The sequence below is a fragment of the Crotalus tigris genome, unplaced genomic scaffold, assembly GCF_016545835.1.
Source record: "Crotalus tigris isolate CLP2741 ecotype Arizona unplaced genomic scaffold, ASM1654583v1 scf7180000017611.44802233496:7321179, whole genome shotgun sequence".
NCBI lineage: Eukaryota > Metazoa > Chordata > Lepidosauria > Squamata > Viperidae > Crotalus > Crotalus tigris.
Genome location: NW_024096511.1, coordinates 7,075,414 through 7,096,141, shown reverse-complemented (window position 1 = coordinate 7,096,141; position 20,728 = coordinate 7,075,414). Strand labels below are relative to the sequence as shown.

The 20,728-nt window shown below is 35.7% G+C and overlaps 1 protein-coding gene across 1 annotated transcript in view; it reads right to left on the bottom strand.

Annotated features, from left to right (window-relative positions):
* TRDN (triadin) overlaps positions 1–17,658 on the bottom strand; it is a gene marked incomplete at its 3' end in the record, with an annotated part of 49,141 nt that extends 31,483 nt beyond the window's left edge. Inside the window, exons 1-2 of the mRNA XM_039322716.1 lie at positions 17,490–17,658; positions 5,111–5,317 (exon numbers count right to left, since the gene is read on the bottom strand). Of these exons, the coding sequence (XP_039178650.1) occupies positions 5,111–5,317; positions 17,490–17,643 (361 nt within the window). The remainder of the gene's footprint in view (positions 1–5,110; positions 5,318–17,489) is intronic.
* Between the last annotated feature and the right edge of the window lie 3,070 nt (positions 17,659–20,728).

The window sequence follows — 20,728 nt, the reverse complement described above, 5'->3', positions numbered from 1 at the left end:
TTAATCATTTTAGGGTATCAAGAAATTTGTTTTTTTAATCAGGTCGTGAACATGTTTATACTCAGGTTCTTGCATGCCCTGACCATTTTGATTTAGTGGTGGATAACGTATCTCTAGATCTAGTTTATATTTCTGGATAGAGATCTTGTAAAGGAATCTTATGAGAGGAACAATCTTCATAATAGACTAGCTTTTATAACTTTACTCAGATAAAAAAAATAACATGTCCACCCGTATGTCCTTTCCTGTTCTTCTATGAAATTTGTTTACAGAAATGATTGTATCCCACTGATTCTCACTGTTCCCCAAGGTTTCCAATAACTATTGTATCTATGGCCTCATTCACTAGTAAGTTCTCTAATATCCCCATTTTAGCTTGAAGACCTCTATCATTGAAACAGAAATTTTAAAATATTAAAATCTTTTAATATTGCTATTATTATTATTAAAATATGAGTATGAGATATTCATGGCTTTTTTTCCAAACTCTCACATCTATCCATTAATCCAGTTCCAAATTGTTGTATGTTTTATTTTCTTTCATTTTTATAACTTCATTAAAATCTTAAGATGAAAGATAAAAACTAACAAGAACCAATATTTACAATAAAACAGGAAGAGAAGGGAAGAAAATAGAGAACAGAAACAAAGGTGCTGAAAAAAGAAAAGAAATATAAAGAAATAACTTCCAATGTTCTTTTACAGCAGTGAAGTGTAAATGTAAATTGATCTCTTACTCAATAGTTACATTATTTAGATTTTTCTATAAACTTTCTAATTATCATGTATGTATCATGTATCATGATTTCATCTTTTTTCAATTTCATGCAAAAAGTCAATAAATGGTTTCTAATCAACATTGAACTTAGACAATGTTTTGCCTCTAATTAAAGCCATCAACTTGTCCATCTCAGCAAGTTCCATCATCTTCACCATCTATTCCTCCAGTGAGATATAGCAGAATTTTTCTACCTTTCTGCATATAATATATGCATTTGTCATATATAAAAACAAAGTTCTATGCTTTTCCCCCCATCTACTTATCCATCAGTCCCAAAAGAAAAGTCTTTGGTTTCAGTTGTGTATTAATCTTTAAAATTATTATTATTGTTGTTGTTGTTGCTGTTGTTGTTGTCGTTATATATGATTGAGTCTAAAATTTTCTAGCTTTTTTACATGTTCCCCAAGAATGATAAAATGTCCCTTTGTGTTGATTACATTTCCAACATAAGTTTGAAGAAACTTTATTCACTCTACACAGTTTTCTAGTGACATGTACCAACAATATATTGCCTTATATTATTTTCTCACCCTTCCAAACTTGATGCTGCTTAGCCCCTGTTAACTTTCCCCCAGGGGATTACTTCAAAGCTTCTTTGGCAGTGCATTGATGTTAAAGGTCAGCAGTTTGATTCCACTTCAGTTCAAGGGAAGTCTATCTCTCCAATTTTGTTTGTCCAGAAATGTTCCCCAAGGCTTGTCAAATGTGAATCTTTCCACTGGGTACTACATTACATCAACACATTGATATCCTTGAACTCTGGCTGTCTAGTTGTTCCTATGAGTAGAACAGGTAGCATTCTGAGAATGTAATGACCTTTCTAATTCCTAGGCTTCAATTTGTTATCTTGCAGCCTAAATGTGATTTTCAGCCCAGGCTAACTATATTTTCCAGTGTCACTAGTATCAAAGGAGACCAGGATCATTGCCTTATCCCTTGCACTGTCCGTCTGTTTATTTAAACAATGTGTCAAATCTGCCAATTTTGCACTAGGCAGGCAAGTCACTGTGTGATTATAGGTGCTGGTGAGAATGAGTAGGAGTTAAGTGATAAAATGTTTCTTATGACATGTCAGTACAAACTTTGCCTCTTATGTATTTGTGCAACATCAACCTCATGATGCAAATATGAAAGGGTGCAGCTTGCATCATAACATGCTAATACATATATTGCCATTTTGCCACCGCTGTGGTTAGAAATGGACACCTATACATATGATGTAGAAAACTGATAAATAGTAGAACACTGACAGAGATGTCCCCTAAACGCTGCTGAAGATGTTACCTAGCCTGGTAACAAAACATTTAGAAACCAACCCACAAGCTCAAAGAATGAACCTTCACCCTCATCCTACACCTGAGCTGCAGATATTCGTCACTATTGCATACTTCAAAATGGTTGTGTATCTAATTCTACTTTTCAAATTTAAAGAATTCATTTTAAAGAAAATAAAAACCCTTACCTACAGATAATGAGAAGAAATTATGAGCTTCTAGGTAATACTATACACACTAAACTTCAAGCAACTTCAAGGCTTTATGACAACTAATGGGGCTTACTGAATCAATGTGATGACTTTAAAACTAGATTTAAATAAGCTGTTAAATTGTATGATGATTGTTAGAAGATGAAGCACACTACTTTTATTGCACTCTATATTTTATTATTATTTATAAGAGCAGGGGGAACAATCTATGCTGTTTCATAATTATCAGAGGCTCTCCCCTTTTTAAATATACCTCTGAGTGCTCTTTCATAATTTCTCTATCTTTCATCTAAAAGACAAAAGCCCCTCATTGACTCATTTTGTTGGAGGAATCAAAGTAGCAGGCTACACTTGAATTATAGATATAGCTCTGAGAAGTTCCCCAACCCTATTAGACCAGTAATGTGCTTGTAGTAACAATCTAGAGTAGACATGTCAAACTCGCGACATCACATGACGTCATGTGACGTATCAGGACTGTTTTGCTATTGCCATCAATAGGGTGGGCGCGGCTTCCGTGTGACGCATCCAGCCCGTGGGCCGGCAGTTTGACACCCCTGATCTAGAGCAAAGTCACCCACATGCACATAAGTCAAATGGAGGGTGTATGCACTTTTTTAAAAGCAGGGGAAGGTTACTTGAAGCTTTACAGCTTCTTTTGAACTTCTGTCTAATGTAATGCAATTCTTAACCTAATTTAAATAAAAACTTATGCAAGCAAAAAAAATTAGATCTTTGGAAGGACTGAGCTTCTTCTTCTATCCAGGCAGAAAAGTAAAGAGAAAAAGGAGTGGGAATCAGTAAATAGCAGTTCAAAGAAAAAAAGGAGGGGTCAGAAAGAATGAAAATAGAGTGTCAGGGGAGTACATGAGATGCAAGTATACAAATACAGCAGTGTGCAATGATATCACTCTCTGTCTTATCATTCCTTAATTATTTGACTGCCCATCTCACATAGCAGCTATGGGCAGCTTACATCAGTAAAACATACTGTAAAACGCAGCTACACCCAAAACAGTCATGAGACTAAACCAATCTAAACAACGTAGCATGTCACAGATTGTTACTAAAATGCCTGGAACATGATCAGTCTTAAAGGCCTTTAGAAGGGTCAGTAAAATTGAGGCCAGTTGAAGCTCAGGGGGAAATGGTCTTCCATTGCTCAGAGGCATCAACCAATAAAGCTCATTTAGCTAATGTGCAACATGCATGGGCTGAAGTACATGCATGAGCTGCTGTATTTTGCACCAGCTGCAGCTTCCCGATGCTAAATTTGATTTAATGAAAGTGTTTCCTATCTTCAATATCTAAATAATAATTTAAGAGAATTTACACATTACAGTAACAGTTTGCCATTATTACCAAAGAAGACATCTATCTTGCCTGCATAAATTACTCTCATTTGCACTTATTTTATTGCGTTAAATATATTGCCCCATTCACGTGTTATTGGAAAAAAATACTAAACAAATCTTTGTAGTCTATTCAAACTATTAAAATATGATTCGTAATTATTTAGCAAGCACAGAAATGAATCGGAGACCAAAGTTTAATTCTCAATGGTCTCATTAAGATTGGAAAGCTACATGAAATAATTTGCCCAGACAAATCTGTGAGTCACTTAATATAAAAGAATGATAATCAGGGCTCAGCTGATTTCAGGATTGTTTGGAAATCTGCAAATTCAGCAAAAAAAACCCATCCTCTATCACATAAGGGAATAGCACCCAGATTTCTTGGTATAATAAGTTCAGGAACTGAAAGCAATCCTGGAAGGACTGGGCAGATTCTAAGGTCTGATCATGTCAGCAGCCAATTTGTCAATGACTTTACTATATTTTAACCATGGGAAAATTGTCAGTAGAAGACAGACATACAAAGAAGCTAAGGACACCCTTAAGTTATCTCAGGCACAGATTGTGATGAAACTTAGATAACATGACAGGGACAGAAGGAGAAGGACATTCATGTCATGTTTTGGCAGGAAGAACCCATGGATTGGATCTAAGACATGACTTAGATAATAGCTTATTATTTCTACAGAACTAGCAATGGGCAATGCTATAATGATATTATACCATTGCCCATTGCTGGTTCTGTAATGTAGAAATCATCATCCACACTAAAAGATTACAGCCTACTACACCCCAGAATCCTCCTAAAAGCTCATGTCAAACTGTAATTTTTAATTTCCCGGGAGAGAAAATGGTCATACACAAAGAAAAAAAAATATTAGTTGAATTAAATGTAAATTACATTTATACCGAATTCAAACAAATGGAATTTTCTTCCTTGTTCCTTAACCTAGTATTTTTTTCTTTTAGCTTTAAAAAGCTTGATTTATTTTGTAGCCCAAGTCAAGCAAATGAAAACATTCTAGAGAATTTTTCCATTGTGCTGTTTGTTATACGAGCTTCTAAAAACTAAATGAAAATGTTAAACAAGTTTGAAGATCTTTCAGATCTTCACAAAAAAACGGGCATCTTGAGGTTAACAGATCCACGTTCAGCCTCCACATTTTATTGTATTTCTGAAGTAAGAATTTCTGAAAGGAGGATAGAAATCTATTCAGCTAAAGATTGTAAACAAAATCTTGAACAATCTAGTGTGAACAATAACATACAAAGTTGATAAATAATTAAATAAAAAGAAATAAGGTGTTATAGAGTAACTAGATATCCCAGATATTTAAAAACAGATATCAGTGTTAACAGCTCACGTTTGGTACATAACTCTGTTAATTTGTGGAGAACAATGATTTGGTGAGTTCCCAGATGATACTTCTCACCAGGCTCTGCTGCATGCATGAATACCTTACATTTTACGGCATATATCACCATTACCTGCCAGGGTTTTGTAATCCACTAAGTCAAACATGACAATAGCCACTGCTGACCAGGTAACGATAAGAGCAACAACAAGGAGCCATGCTGCAGGTGAACTGAAGGTTGTTGCAAAATCTTCTGATACCGATCTTTTGGACATTTTCATATGCGGCACAGGAACTGATCCATTCTTGTTGTCTATGACGGTCGTTGTGGACACAGGTCCTAACAACAAGTAAAAGAAATTAAATCAGTGCACAGTATCTTGACACTGCATTTCCACTACTATCCAATAAAATGTGGAAAAAAGCAAAGTCTTACATTTAGGCAGGAAAAACCAAAAGTTTAAGTACAGATTGGGCATAGACCTGGCTCAAAAACAGCAACTATGAGAGGGACCTTGGAGTCCTAGTGGAAGATCACGTGACTATGAGCCAGCAGTCTGCAGCAGCAGCCAAAAAAGCTAGTACAATCCTGGGTTGTATAAACAGAGGCATAGAATCAAGATCATGCAAAATATTAGTACCATTTATTAAACCCTAGCAAGATCACACCTGGAATACTGCAGCCAATTTTGGTCATCATATCATAAAAAAGATGTTGAGAGTTTAGAAAAAATTCAGAGAAGAGCAACTAAGATGATCAAAGGCCTGGAGACTAAAACATATGAAGAACAGCTTGGCTTTGGCTGGTCTAAAGAAAAGAAGAAACAGGGGTGACACAATAGCAGTATTCCAGTATTTGAGTGGCTGCCACAAAGAAGAGGGGGTCAAAATATTCTCCAAAGCACCAGAGAGCAAGATGGTTGGAAACTGACCACACAGAGAAGCAACCTATAATTAAGGAGAAACTTCCTAACAGTGAGGACAATTAACCAGTGGAACAGATTGCCTTCAGAAATCGTGGGCGCTCCATCACTGGAGATTTTAAAGAAGAGACTAGACAGTCACTTGTCTGAAATGGTATAGGTTCTCCTGCTCGAGCAGGAGGCTGGACTAGAAGACCTCCAAGGTTCCTTCCAGCTCTATTCTATTCTACTAAAGGCGAGACAAGACAAAAAGAAGAAAAAGAGAAGAGAATACAGGAAGCAAAGTATTTAATGCAGCAAAGACTGAGGTGGGAAGTAGCCAAAAGGAAAGGAATTCCTAAAACAGTTGGCAGCCAACTATCATTCTTAGGAGAAAAGGATGGGAAAGGAGAAGAGAATATAAAAAGAAGTAAAGGAAAAGCACAGAATTAAAAAGTCAAAGATGACATCCACAGGGCCAAGGGAAACAGCCAGCTTTTGAAAGACACACAGGGGTGCCTGTAGAATGGGCCCCAATTTTTCTCTTTCATTATAAGTATACTCTACAGTAAAATGAACCTTAAATGGTTTAGCTTCTTGCTGTTCTTTATATTCATATTTTAATAAAGGCAAATGTATAATGGTTTTTATTCAAAGTTACATTAGATTTTTTATTTATTTATAGTGAACACTTAGTTCCATTGTAAGAGGTTTTAAAAATGAAGAATCCGGGAGCTTCCTTTAAGAAACAATACTGTATACGCAATAAATGCTTTATACCTGATGTTGTTACTATTTCCCAGTACTACCAAACCATAATTTCCATTTTTCCTGTGGTTTGGGATTATAAATGTGATTGCAATTTGCATTCAATTGTACCTTGTCATTTCATTACTCTTGTCATTTGTTTGTTGCTTTCTGTTTAACCCTATTTTAGTTAGCCAGAATTTCAATGGCAAGTTGGATGTCCATATAAATAAGCAAAGTCATATTCCAAAAATTGTTAAGTGTTAAGATAAAATTAATTTGTTATTGTTATTTGTCTCCTGATTAAATGAAAGTTATATCCTAAATACAAGACTAGTTAGCAGGCTTCTATTCTTATAGTCAAAGATTATACAACAGATTTTTTTAAAGTATGGACAATATTTATAGTCAAAAGTCATCTTTGAGTCAAGTTGGATTCTTGGTGATTTATAGGAATATGTTCCTATAAATAACAACAACACCCCAGTGAGGAACCTCAGGATGGCAATTAAACAACTTGAGATGATCCAATCATTCAGACAATCAGTTTTTTCTATGAGCTTCTATAACTGAAGGCAATGATTCCAAAACTGGCAAATTGGCATTGCCCTCATTTTGAATGTCTTGCCTCAATGAGCCGAGCTTTATTTGGGCAACATATATAAAGTAAACTTGCCATATGAGAACAGGAATAAACTGTATATGATGTCTCACAGGTAACTTCATTAAGAGTTTCTATACAAATTATTTGTTCTCAACATAAATTTGTACCTTATTTCTAATGTTTATTTTTACATCAGATAATATGTCCATGACTAAACAACTCTATTAAATCATAATGGAAATAAGTTGATTTTCTGTACAGTGTAACGTTAGTTTATCATTTCAATGTCCCCAATGTGGTAAAATTAGATTATAATTTGACGCATAAAAAAACCTAACTATACATTATTCTGGGTTTACATAATGACATATAATCAGAAGTAATGAACAATATCTAAGAAAAGAAAAGTCTATTTCTGCCACGATTCCCAAATGAGTGCAATAACTTTCCCTATCAATATGACAATCAATACCTGTTTAAGTTATTTTGCTGCAGATTTAGGCAGAGAGAGAGAGAGAGAGAGAGAGAGAGATCTTTGCAGATTTAAATGCGGTGACTGAAATTTTGAAACAGTTCCACCAATTGTCAGAATTAGAGTTGTTCAGATGTGTCCTTACAATCATTCACGATGATAACACAATCTCCCAGCTTTGCTAGAGAAGATTCTAATGGTTTTCAAAGCCAACAGACATAATTCTAATTGGCTTCCTTGTCAGCAGGACAATTTAACCCATTTTGCATTGTACACAATTTCCCTTGTTCTTTGTCCTCTTTTCGTTTGCATTCTTTTCAAACATTCTTCTGCTGATCAAGTGATTTGTTTGAAACTTAGGATTTCTACCTTGAAATGTCACGTAAGCTGAACAAAATTGGCATAGCTTTTGCCTCCTACATGAAATGGGTGTTATTGATGAATGATGTATTCAGCTTAGTGCATTCATATACATAGATGCAATCTGTCTGCTTTTAAAAATATTTTTACATGTTAAAAGACATCACTTTTTCCATTTTCCAAGGCATAATTTTTGTTCCATCCAATTTCTCCAGGAGACAAAGTTCTCTGAGTACCAGTTATAAAGCTCTACTATAAAATGCCAATTTCCATTATGTATTCCATCAAAAGTGGAACAGTTGTGTGGTTGCAACAGGTGATGCTGCTTAAACGCATTCTATTTCAGCTGCTTCTATCATGATGACTATTATTATATAATAGTTAAAAGAAATAACAGCTATACTAAAAAAGAACTAAAGGACATCCTGGTCAGAGATCTCAAAATCGTTATGAGCATCACCTGATTTACATATTGGAAAATCAAAGGGAAAACAAACATTTCTGAAATCCTCCTGATTCAAATTCCTCTGCCCTATTTTGGAGGGTTTGATAAATCTTTGCATAAGGATGAACTATTAAAGAATGCTTTTGCAAATTCTAATTCAAGCTCACCTGCTATGCAACACCTGGATTAATATGCAGATTGAGATATATCTATTTATCCAATTTTGTAGTTCTCTGACATGATTTTAGTTCAAAAAAATGTGATGACTTGCATTAGAAATATTCTGAAGAAAAATAGTGCATGTAAAATAATGTATTTCTAAGTTCTCCAAAGAATTCTGCTGCTAAATACTGAAGATGGAATATTACTCAGTGCTCAAAAATATATCTGAACCCTGCATTTCTTGTGAAGCCTTTGGTCATTTGTTTGTGAATGTAAACCATGGCCAAATTATGACTGAAATGGATGATGTATTTAGGTAAGATTTATATCCCATCTCTATTACTTGGGACCAAGGACACAACTGATCTCTAATGTAACCATGACTAGTACTGAGCTAGTCTCACTCCATATCCATTGAGCACCCTACATGAAAAAAAAAAAAACAATGCTTCTGTTTTTTACTAAACCAGTGGTTCTCAACCTGTGGGTCGGGACCCCATTTGGGGTCGAACGACCATTTCATGGGGGTTGCCAAACAATGCAGTCCGCCATTTTTTTCCCCTTTTCCTTAGCTGTGCTACTCCCTTTTATTCTATTGGCTTTTGAAAGCCAATAGAATAGACTCTCTTGAATAGAGTCTAATTCTATTGGCTTTCAGAGGCCAATAGGAATTGTCCAGGCTGTCTCTGCCCTGCTGAGCCCACCAAAAGTCCTATTCTGCAAACGGTGCTGCACCAGTTGAGCAGTCCTCGACTTATGACTGGTTGAGTAGTCCTCGATTTATGACCGGTTGGGGGTCGCGGCATTAAAAAGGTTGAGAACCACTGTACTAAACAGACTGCATCTCCTGATTATGGAAAGTTCAGATACATCACAGTTGAAAGATTTAGAGATGACAAAAGGGAAGAAGCAGCAGAGCAGATAACATTGGGCCAGTCTATTCAGTATCCAGGCTGCAACCTGGATATCACTTTTAAAGGAAAAAAATCAGAACAGTTATGGAGAAGAGCAATGAAGGTGATTAAGTTTTTTTAAAAAAGGCCTTCAACAATTGTCTTAGATCCTGAGGTTGTTAGTTTTCAGAAGAAAAGAAAGAATAGAGATATTTTGTTAGTTTTTTTGTCTTAGAACACTTTTTTTCAAAAGTCGTATGCCGTTGCCGCCTTCTTAGGGCTGAGAAAGAGTAAATGGCCCCAAATCGTCAGCTGGCTTCATGCCTAGAGAAATACTAGAATTCACAGTCTCCCCAGTTTCTAGTCTGATGGTTTAACCACCCACCAATCTAGCTCTATGTGAATATTACAGTATAGTGGTCTTCAAATACCTGAAGCAATACAAGTACACACACAACTCAAAATCCACTTTTTGTTCCCTCAGTATGAGAGACCCAGAATAATTATTTTAAGATACAGAAAGAAATATTCTAGTCAAGAAAAAACATCCTCGTCTGACACTGGAATAGTAGTCTCAGAATGCAATTGATTACCTCTTTGCCAAGTGTATTCTGGATAGTATTCTTTGACCTCCTGCACTGGGCAAGATTTGCAGTTAAAAACTGAAATGTCTTTTTCTAGATAGCTGATTTGACTTTTCTAGATGGCTCCATATTCAAGTATGGTACAATACATATTTCATCTCTTCTAGAACATTATTCTATAAAAATTGGATTAAATATATACATACCAAGCAAAATTACATACACACCCATTTTCTATATGAAAATGTGTAGCAGAGTTTTGCATGAGAAAAATCTCCATTTCAGGACTGCTTCTAAGGGAAAGATACAGAAAATACTCCTTAAAACTGTATGTGATTGTTATTGCTTCTGCCTTTTATATTTTGAAAATGAATTAATATGGAAATAAAGTGTCTCTTCCTACAGAGTTCTTCCCCTCCTGCTGCTTACATCTATCGGGGTTGGAACCTGCCTCTGTGATGCAATAATTTCCACATCAATCTATTGTGAAGGTTATTATTGCTTTTAACTAAGCATAAAGCATCTGGAAAATTTGATTTTTAAAAAAAGAAAAAAAGAATTAAATCCAAATATATTTCATAAGGAGAAGATAGTGGTAAGTATGATATATTTTTTTCTCCTTACATAGATGTTTGACATTCATTAGTTAGACTATGGAAATTGATAATTAAAATTAGTCATAAAACTACTGTTATTTTTTCTAGCATTTCTCATCCATTGTGTAGTAGAGGTAGCCAGAAAGTTGGACTAGATTGGCCAAGATGTTCCAAAGGGCAGGTTTCCATAGCAGAGAAGGCCCTGGTCCTGGACCTCACTTGCCAGAATAATCAGGCTGATGGGACATGCCTCCCTTGCCAGCATGGGTGGGATGGGACAATCCCAGTGGGATAAGATGGTCCCTCCAGTATATAGAATGTAATATATAATATAAAAAAGACTAAAATAATATTTCCAGAAAATACTCACAAGAGTACCTTGAGAGTACTATGAGATAAAATGGAAGCCTCTCAAGTTCAAAGTAACATATCTATTCAGACCAGACATACAAATAATTGTAAACTTTTTCAAGATAGAAAAATAAGGCAATAGTGAAGTATATTTTTTTCTTTAAAATTTAGAAATAATTTCATGGTACTTTTAGATTAGAATTTTGAAAAGCATCCTGAGTTTACTGTGAATGTATATGACAAAGAGTATAATTCCTATATACCATATGATTTCCCCCCTTCTTTATTTCTATTGTTGGTGGGGTTTTTTTTAAAATTGCTTTTATGCATTTCAGCATTATTCAAATACTAAAAGGGGTTAGATTTTAAAAAAAATAAGACAGCATTGTTGATCCTGTCAAAATTCTTTTGCATATTGTGAATGCATTATGTAGTCCCACACAAACATTTCTATTTTAAATTAATGCAAAGAGATAAAAGTGCAAAAGTTCAGATTACAGTAACTTGGAAGAACAAAAGAGTTCTTGACTGTTGTTTTTTTTTTTTCTCATTGGGTATACTGTGTCACCTGCAGTTTCACAAAGTCATTTTTGCAGAGATGGCAAAACCCAGAAGGATGAACAATAACTGACCTAACTATTATTTTTGATATTGTTTCTGTAGGCTAACTATTGAATAGGTTTAATGGAGCAAAGAATGGGTCCCAACATAATGAATTTTTACATTTTCAATCTACAAGAATATTTTAGAAGTCACATTTTATTGTAATACTTGGTAATAGGGAAACCTGCATCTCATTAGCTTGAGTGTAATCATTGTAGATTTTGGAGGGGGATAGAACCAGTGGTGGGATTCAGCCAGTTCGCACCACTTCAGCAGAACTGGTAGCTAATTTTTTGTTGCCCAGGCCCAGAATGGACTTCCGGAAGCGGCATCCACACAGAGAACCGGAACCAGAATCCCACCACTGGATAGAACCCAAAACATTCTAGAATAAACAAAAACAACTTTGGTCTCCCAGCAAGCCAAAAGGTAATGTGGTTATTGTCCAGACAAATTTGCTTAGGATATTCACAAGATTATAAGAATAACTCTTCTGGATCAAGTCATGTCCTGTTATATTTCAACATTTTGTTTCTTATAAAAGCCAACCAATTACCTCTGAAGAAAAGGTCAAACTAACAAAATAGAATAAAATACACAGATTTACCCCATAAGGTATCAGTTAAAATTAAGTATTTGACATAGATAATTATATATATTAAAAAACAGGATATTATTCTTTTGTACCACACTTTGTTAACTTCAATCCGCCTAACCAAAATGTATTCACTGAAACCATACATGCATTTTAAAAAAAAAAAAAATCCAGAAAAATATGAAGGAGTCCATAAAGACAATTAGGATTTCATGGGCTATTCTTTAGGCTTCTTTTTAAAATATAGGATACTTTGACTCAATAATGTAATAAAAGAAAAGAAAAAAATTATAAATAGTAGATAAAAATAATAATGAACATTTTATTATTTATTCAGTCTTCTGATAACAAATTTTAAGGGGGTTGCAAACTTACCTGGAAAAAGCTAGGGTTAAAGATGTTGGAGAAAATCATTACCAATTTAGCAACAGCACTTCGATTTATATACTGCTGCATAGTGCTTTACAGCCCTCTCTAAGTGGTTTACAGTGTTAGCATAATGCCCCCATCTCAATCCTCATTTTACTGACCTTAGAAGGATGGAAGGCTGAGTCAACCTTAAGCAGGTATGGATCAAACTGCTGGCAGTCGGCAGAATTAGCCTGCAATACTGCATTCTAATCATTACACCACCACAGCTCTTATTTCACTTTAAATGTAATGTTTCTTGTCTTATTAATCTACCATGGGAGATATCCGAAAGGCCTTGATTGTTTTGAAACATATTTAAAGATACAGCTTTACTTTTTAATACCCTTTGTTTAACTTTCTTAACTTTTCCATGCCTTACCATAATATTGCATTGTATTGGCTCTTAAAGCATCCCTACAGCTTTGCCTCTCCTGATAACTGATCCTGCAAATGCTAACACCATGGCTCCCACATTGAGCAGAAAAATAAGGCACAGAAGGTTACTTTGGACAGAATCTCCATAGAAGCAATGATATCAATAAAGCAAAATCTCTTGAGCATTTGGAATGTTCTGCTCATATTCAAATGGATGCTGGAAAAGCTCCCTTTAACTAAATAGTTAAGAACAGAAATAGAAATCTCTCCATCACTCCATTTGTTTATGATTATATATATGAAAGACTTCATCACCTTTCTCTGTGAGAATATACTAAGCACCCACAAACTGACAAATACAAATATGCCAAATATAATTTGAAGAGGAACATATTCTTAATAAGATTTTATATAGAAAGCAACCTCATAGAATCACTGCTGTGAATAATTACAGAAGTTATCCTAAATAAATGTATGCTAATTAAATGTAATTTTTAAACTCTGGTAAAAAAATCTTCAATGTTTATTTAGTTATTTTCACTTAAGGCTGTTTTCAGCATAAGAAAAAGTAGACAAAATAATTTCATTATATGTGTGTGTGTGTGTGTGTGTGTTTTCTGAGGTTTTCGCGGGTGTTTGTATGTAGGTGTTTGGTTATTCAGGTTTTCTCCCGCATCAAATTGGAAATGTCTTGGCGACGTTTCGACAAAGTCTCATTTGTCATCTTCAGGCTGGTGTTTTCGGCTTCGTGCTTCTAGGAGCAATGTGTGATCGTAGCTGTTTCTTCCTTTTAACTGCCAGTAGGGGTGTGAACTGATTGGATGAGAGCTTGGCTGTGTTCTGATTGGATGGAGCTTGGCTGTGCTCTGATTGGATGGGGGGTTGGCTGTGCTCTGATTGGTTTTGGGAGTGTTCTGTTTGGGTGGGGGGGTTGTTGTGCTCAGGTTAATCTGAGTTGCAGGGGGATGTGAGATGCGTTGAAGAACATAAGGAGCCAAGGTGGCGCAGCAGTTAGAGTGCAGTACTGCAGGCCACTTTAGCTGACTGTGTTCAGCATATCAGCGGTTCAAATCTCACCGGCTCAAGGTTGACTCAGCCTTCCATCCTTCCGAGGTAGGTAAAATGAGGGCCCAGATTGTTGGGGGCAATGTAAATATATATATATATATATATATATATATATATATATATATATATATATACACATTGCTTACTGGTGTACACCGCTTAGAGAGTGCTTGCACTTAAAGCGGTATATAAGTCTCATAAATAAATAAATAAATAAAATAAACTCAGTCAAGAACATAAGAACTCAGTCAAAAAAGAGGAACCAACTTCTTCCCTGGTCCACCACCTTAAAATCACAGGACATGAAATTGACTTTAAAAAGACCAGAACTATCGCCATAACTGAACACTTTAATAACAGAATAATCAGAGAAGCCATCGAGATAGAAAAACGCCCACACAGCATGAACAAACGAGATGATACCTCCCACCTACCAGCCATTTGGAAACCCGCCCTTATTGACAAATGAGTCCCTAACACAAAGAATGACACCAGACCCACACTCACGAAAGTCACACAGGATGTCACCACCACACGTCCACGCAAAAAGCAAACCCAAACCCACACTGATGATGAGGCACGACCACAAACCAGAAGCCAGACCACAGCTGCATCATTAGCCACTTTAAACCTCTCCAATCCATACATGAATCAAACTGACACCCACCATGAAGATGAGGCACGACCACGAACTCGAAGACAAACAATAGCAATGCTCACCATCTCACATCCCCATGCAACTCAGATTAACCTGAGCACAACAAAGCCCCCACCCAAACAGAACACTCCCCCAACCAATCAGAGCACAGCCAACCCCCATCCAATCAGAGCACAGGCAAGCTCCTAACCAATCAGAACACACCTCCATCCAATCAGAACACAGCCAAGCTCTCATCCAATCAGTTCACACCCCCACTGGCAGTTAAAAGGAAGAAACAGCTATGATCACACATTGCTCCTAGAAGCACGAAGCTGAAAACACCAGCCTGAAGATGACGAATGAGACTTCGTCGAAACGTTGCCAAGACACTTCCAATTCTCACCAGTATGTGGATGGGTTTCAACATGAGTCCCAAAGCTCAGAGGACTAAACCTCTGTTTCCAGTTTAGATTGGATCATGCAACATTATCCTGGGACAGTATATTTGCCTTCATTTGTTTATTGCTATTTACAAAAAAAGGAAATTATTACCAAATACTAGCATCAATTACTGATAAATTAATGCTAGTATTTAAGAAAAATTGATCTTGGTTTAAAGCATGATAAGTGATTTTTTTTTACCCAACCTCAAGTGATGTGTGAACTCATGAGGTGGCCCCACTATTATTAACATCCCTACATCTGTTATTTTCTTTTACTGTTTTATTAGTTTACTTTTTTAGTTTTTAATGCTTTTTAAACAATTATTATGCAATGGTTTTAGGTAATGATTGATCTACCTACCTACCTACCTACCTATCTATCTATCTCAGTGGTTCTCAACCTTTTTAATGCCGTGACCCCCAACTGGTCGTAAGTCGAGGACTACTCAACTGGTGTAGCACAGTTTGCAGAATGGGACTTTTGGCAGGCTCAGCAGGGCAGAGACAGCCTGGACAATTCCTATTGGCTTTTGAAAGTCAATAGAATTAGACTCTATTCAAGAGAGTATATTCTATTGGCTTTCAAAAGCCAATAGAATAAAAGGGAGTAGCACAGCTAAGGAAAAGGGGGGGAAATGGCGGACTGCGTTGTTTGGCGACCCCCGTGAAATGGTTGTTCGACCCCAAATGGGGTCCCGACCCACAGGTTGAGAACCACTGATCTATCTCATCTACGTCATCTATATCTATACACACACACACACTGTTTTATTGGATTGGATAATTGTGGTTATAACTGCTGTAAAGAAGATTGGAAATCTCTTTTTTATATCTTTGTTCTTTCTTTTCTATTTTTGTTTTTCTTTCTTGTATAGCTTTTGCTTTGATTTCTTTTTCATTTTTAATCATTTTTAAACACACGCACACACACACACACACACACACACATATAAAATCAAACTACAAATTATACAAATATTATACAAAATATAAAAAAGGATCACTGTACAACTACTCCAACTATCTATCAAAGATCTCTCTTTCCTTTGAAAGTTATTTTTTTGCCATCCATAAGCTACCATGATCTTCTGGGATGCTAAAATCCACAAGTTTTAGCAACTAAGAAGAGCTTGGTACAAAAGAAAACTTTTCTTAATTTCCTATCCTTTATATTTTACCCCTCTACTAGAACATTCCAACTGAACTTTACATTTAATAATTGCAAGACTCAAGATGTAAGCATCTGCACAATAATAATGCATATTCTTACATCAGATATATTATGTAGTAGAAAAGCTCACCATAACTCTTCTCAGGAAAAAGATTTTTTAGTTACCTCAGCTAATCAGTTATTCTTAAATCTCAAGTATTTTCTACATAAACTTTATTAAAATTCTGGACATAAAAACACAATACATGAACATATAGAAAAACATACAAACTTATACAAACACAAATCTAACTTAAGTAAAAAAAAAAATCCAGTCTACTTTTATTCTTCACTTTCCTCAGGCATTCATTAACCATTTCTTATACTGCTGTAATCACTATTTACATTTCCCATTATCTCCCCTTGTTTAACCTATAAAACCCTTTATCATCAAACTATTTTTCCCTACTTTTATAATGTAACCCCTATTTTTAATAAAACTCTGTAGATTTCTCTCTCATTAGACAAGTCAGTTTTGCCCATCTCTGAGAAGTCTGTAACTTTAAATAGTCTTCACTATTTAAATACTGAATACCCTTCATTATTTGAAGTTTCTTTAATTTTCTATTTCTACGCATATAATAATATTGCTGCTGTAACAATGTAAAACAATGAGACACCATGTTTTTTACTCAGTTCTTCTTCCTTTGACCCTAATAAGTAAAGGTCTGGTTTAAGTTGAAAAGGTATTCCCATTATTTTCACCAATGTCCTGTGAATCACCAACCAAACTTTTTGGCCACTTCAAAAGTCCATTTCATATGATAATAGGTTCCATCCTCTTTTTCATATTGCCAAATTTTACCTGAAACATTTTTATACATTTTTTTTGTTTTATAGGTGTCAAATAACATCAATATATACTTTTATAAATATATTCTCTTAAATTGTTGAGCAGAGTAAATGAAATATTATAGTCCACATTTTTTTCCAATGCCAATATTGGCCCAAAATTTGGCATCCATTTAATATTACATCTTTTAACCTGTTCATGTTTTGTTTTGTGTTGGTCACTGGATTCAACCTTATGAACCAGCAAGTAGATCATTACCTTTTAAAGAGGTTTGGTCCTTTGTATGAACCTGGTCTTGCCCAGCTTTAGCATGTTCTTCCTCAAACACTTCATTACATCTACCCAAACTCTGATCAAAGTAGACAGCTATACTGGCTTTATGCCTGCTCTTCACAAACATACCACTGAACATGAATATTAAGCATCCCAGAAATAGAAAGCAACAGATTTGGTCTCCAATAATACTCAATGCAAATTCTATTATATCAAACTTATTTTGCTTTCATATTTCATTAACAACTGCAGTGATTTGGGACACAGTCTTGGTCTGTTGAATAAAAGGGGTAAAGAATAGATCTAAGAGCTTTTGTTATAAAAAAGATGGTTATAAGCTTGGGAAAGTAGAATGCAAAGATCCACAATGGAAAAAAATTGCTATGCAATTCCAGTGTAAAATTTAACAATATATTTAAAAGCCTGCATTTAAAAAAAAAACCTTCATCATTGTACTGAATAAAATGTTTGTATATATTAATAGTCTGAACATATTAAAATTATTCATGAAGTATTGATATTTTCCAGATAACCATTTCTTTATTTATAGGTTCAGATCTCATTCTCTCTAGCCTTCATTCAAGCAACCCTCATATACAACTTCCAAAACTATATAATTACTGAAGACTTTCAGGATTAATAACATGTAGTCTTATAAAGCACTGAATGTATTTCAAAGATTTAATTTGATATAAAGCACACTGTGTAGCCTTTACATTTGCATCATGTACAAAAGTGATTTGCTTCTCAGGGTTCAAATCCTGCATTTTACTCCCTCTGTAATAACCCATGCTGCACTTCCCTAATTAAACACAGTGGGGGAGATTGGAATCTGGACTTCTTTTTGGGAAGAGAAATATTTGCACATTTTCAAGGCGCGATTTGAAAACAAACGCACTATATCAATATTTGTTTAGTAAAGGGCAGCTCACATTTAATATATATAGTGTTTTTAAATATAGGTATACATCAACCTAAAATATAAAGTGACACCATGGCAAACAGCATTTGAAATTGCATTATTTCTACCAGGATTCCTGTTTTGGGCATACCTTTGGTGGAATGCCAGTTTTGAGCTCATATAATTTGTGAAGTAGAATACTGCAAAAATCAGCAGAACTAAAATGCATGAAACATGGCATGGGACCAGGTTACCTACAGAAACATCTTCACCCCATTACGTCAGCTTGTCCCACCCAGTCAGGCAGGGATGATATGTTTCAGACCCTGTCAGTTAAAAAAATTCCAACTGGTGGTACTCAGGAAGATAGCCTTCTCTGCCATTACCTCCATTTTTTGGAACATTCTTCCCCCAGAGGAAAGGGGGAGGGGCACTTTTCTGGCCTTTTGGAAATATCTCTGCATCTTGCTTGGGGGTCACAGAGAAGCACGCAATTGTGGGGCTGCTTAGTGCCTAAAGACCTTCTCCCCCACCTTTTAATTCTGAATTTTACCTATCTTTGTTTTTTATCTAAATGATATATGCAGTTTTTATGTTTTAATAGTTTACTTGTACTCAGCCCAGAGTCCCTCTGTGAGGGAAATGACCATTTTCTAAATTTGATACATAAAAAATAAATAAAAAATAAATAAAATTAAGCATGAATTACTCTGCCTTAGGCATGAATACTGCCCAGATGACTTTGGGCCAGTCACTCTCCCTTAGCCCTTAGCTCACTTCAAGGGTTGTTGTTGTGGAAACAACAGGAAGAACAAGTAGTATTAGGTTGCCTTGAGTTATTTAAAAAAATAATAAAAGCAGGATAAAACATCTAAAAAAAAAAAAGCCTGAAAGACTTGAAAGCAAATGTTAAGATGGATTCAAAAAGGGGAAAAGTGCAAAAATGCCAAGGAACAATATAGTGACTAGGATGAGCGTTTAAATCTACCATCCCAGCTTTATTATTATTTTTTTGTGCTTTTTATTTCTGCAGCCTCTCTGTCTAAGCCTGCCTTCCCAACTCTATATGACCAAGGCTATTTTTAGAGGTGACTGATGATCAGGTTTTATTAGCTGGTACAAATTCCAGCTGTTAAAGAGGAGCAGCTTTTTTCCTTCAAGCATGCCCTTCAGCAAAGCCACGATTTCCCCAAAAATGTATAGAACATGCCCGAGTGGCTGAATCTATTAAAAACACGGAGTAGAAATCTTTTTCAGACAATTAGAACATCAAGATGGTTACAGTACCTTCTGCTGTAATCTCAGTCATAATGCTGATGGTAAGAAATGCACTGTGAGAAAAGGTCAAGTTGCATTAGCAGCTCAGAGGATCTGACAGGGCCAATGTTGACTCTCGTAGGAGATGGTGTATTAAAAGGTGGGACGTCCTCTGCAGTTCTAACTTTCTTTGGGTTCTTCTTTTGAGCTACTTTCTCTACAAAGCCCTGCTTTGCCTTTCCCACCTTCGCTAGAAACTAACCCTCTCCCAAGGCAGTATTCACAGCTACACTAAAGTATCAGCTTCTAATAAAAATAGCCATGGCACTCAGCAGATCTGTAGCTCAGCTTATTTGGCATCCTAGGCACCACTCCGGGACTTGATCTATTTTATTCAGTTTTAAGCACCCAGCTCCAGACTAGAAAGCCAAGCGGGTAAAAGCAAAGGCAGCACAAAGGAACTGGAAGGAGCTGTCAAAGCCCTAGCCACTTCTTTTAATATGATTACAGTTCTTTGAGGTCTATGGCAGAAAACATGAAATACAGACTTGACGGTAATCTTATCCAACCAAGCTGAAATGTATTCTTAGCATACTCTTAGCACATTCTTTCCGGGCCTTATTTGGGTTGGGAAGGACACCGTGAAATCAGCCACAGTGACTGAAGAAGAAAATTAACTTAGGTAAATTTCCCCCTGTTGAATTCCCCTGCTGACATTTAAAATCACTGAAATACTCCACCTCACCCACTGCTTCTTTTTTTAGTTCTTGCCCATCAGTTTCTAAGAAGAAATCTGCTGGATCATACCAAGAATGAATCTCTTCTAATGCACTTTCAAATCTCTGTATGCAGATATTAATATCTAGGGTTACTGGTTAATGCAGAGTCCCAAGGTGCACCAGTACCAGTTTAACTCTTGATGAAAAGATAATTTGTTTACTTTGTGCCTGTTTTGTTTTTAATTTATTAAAAAATGCCTGCAGTGTTAAAGCTTAGAAAACTAAGGGAAGTTTGGGAATCTTCAAAAAATTACATGATGCTTTATAATGTCTAGATCCGTCTGTGA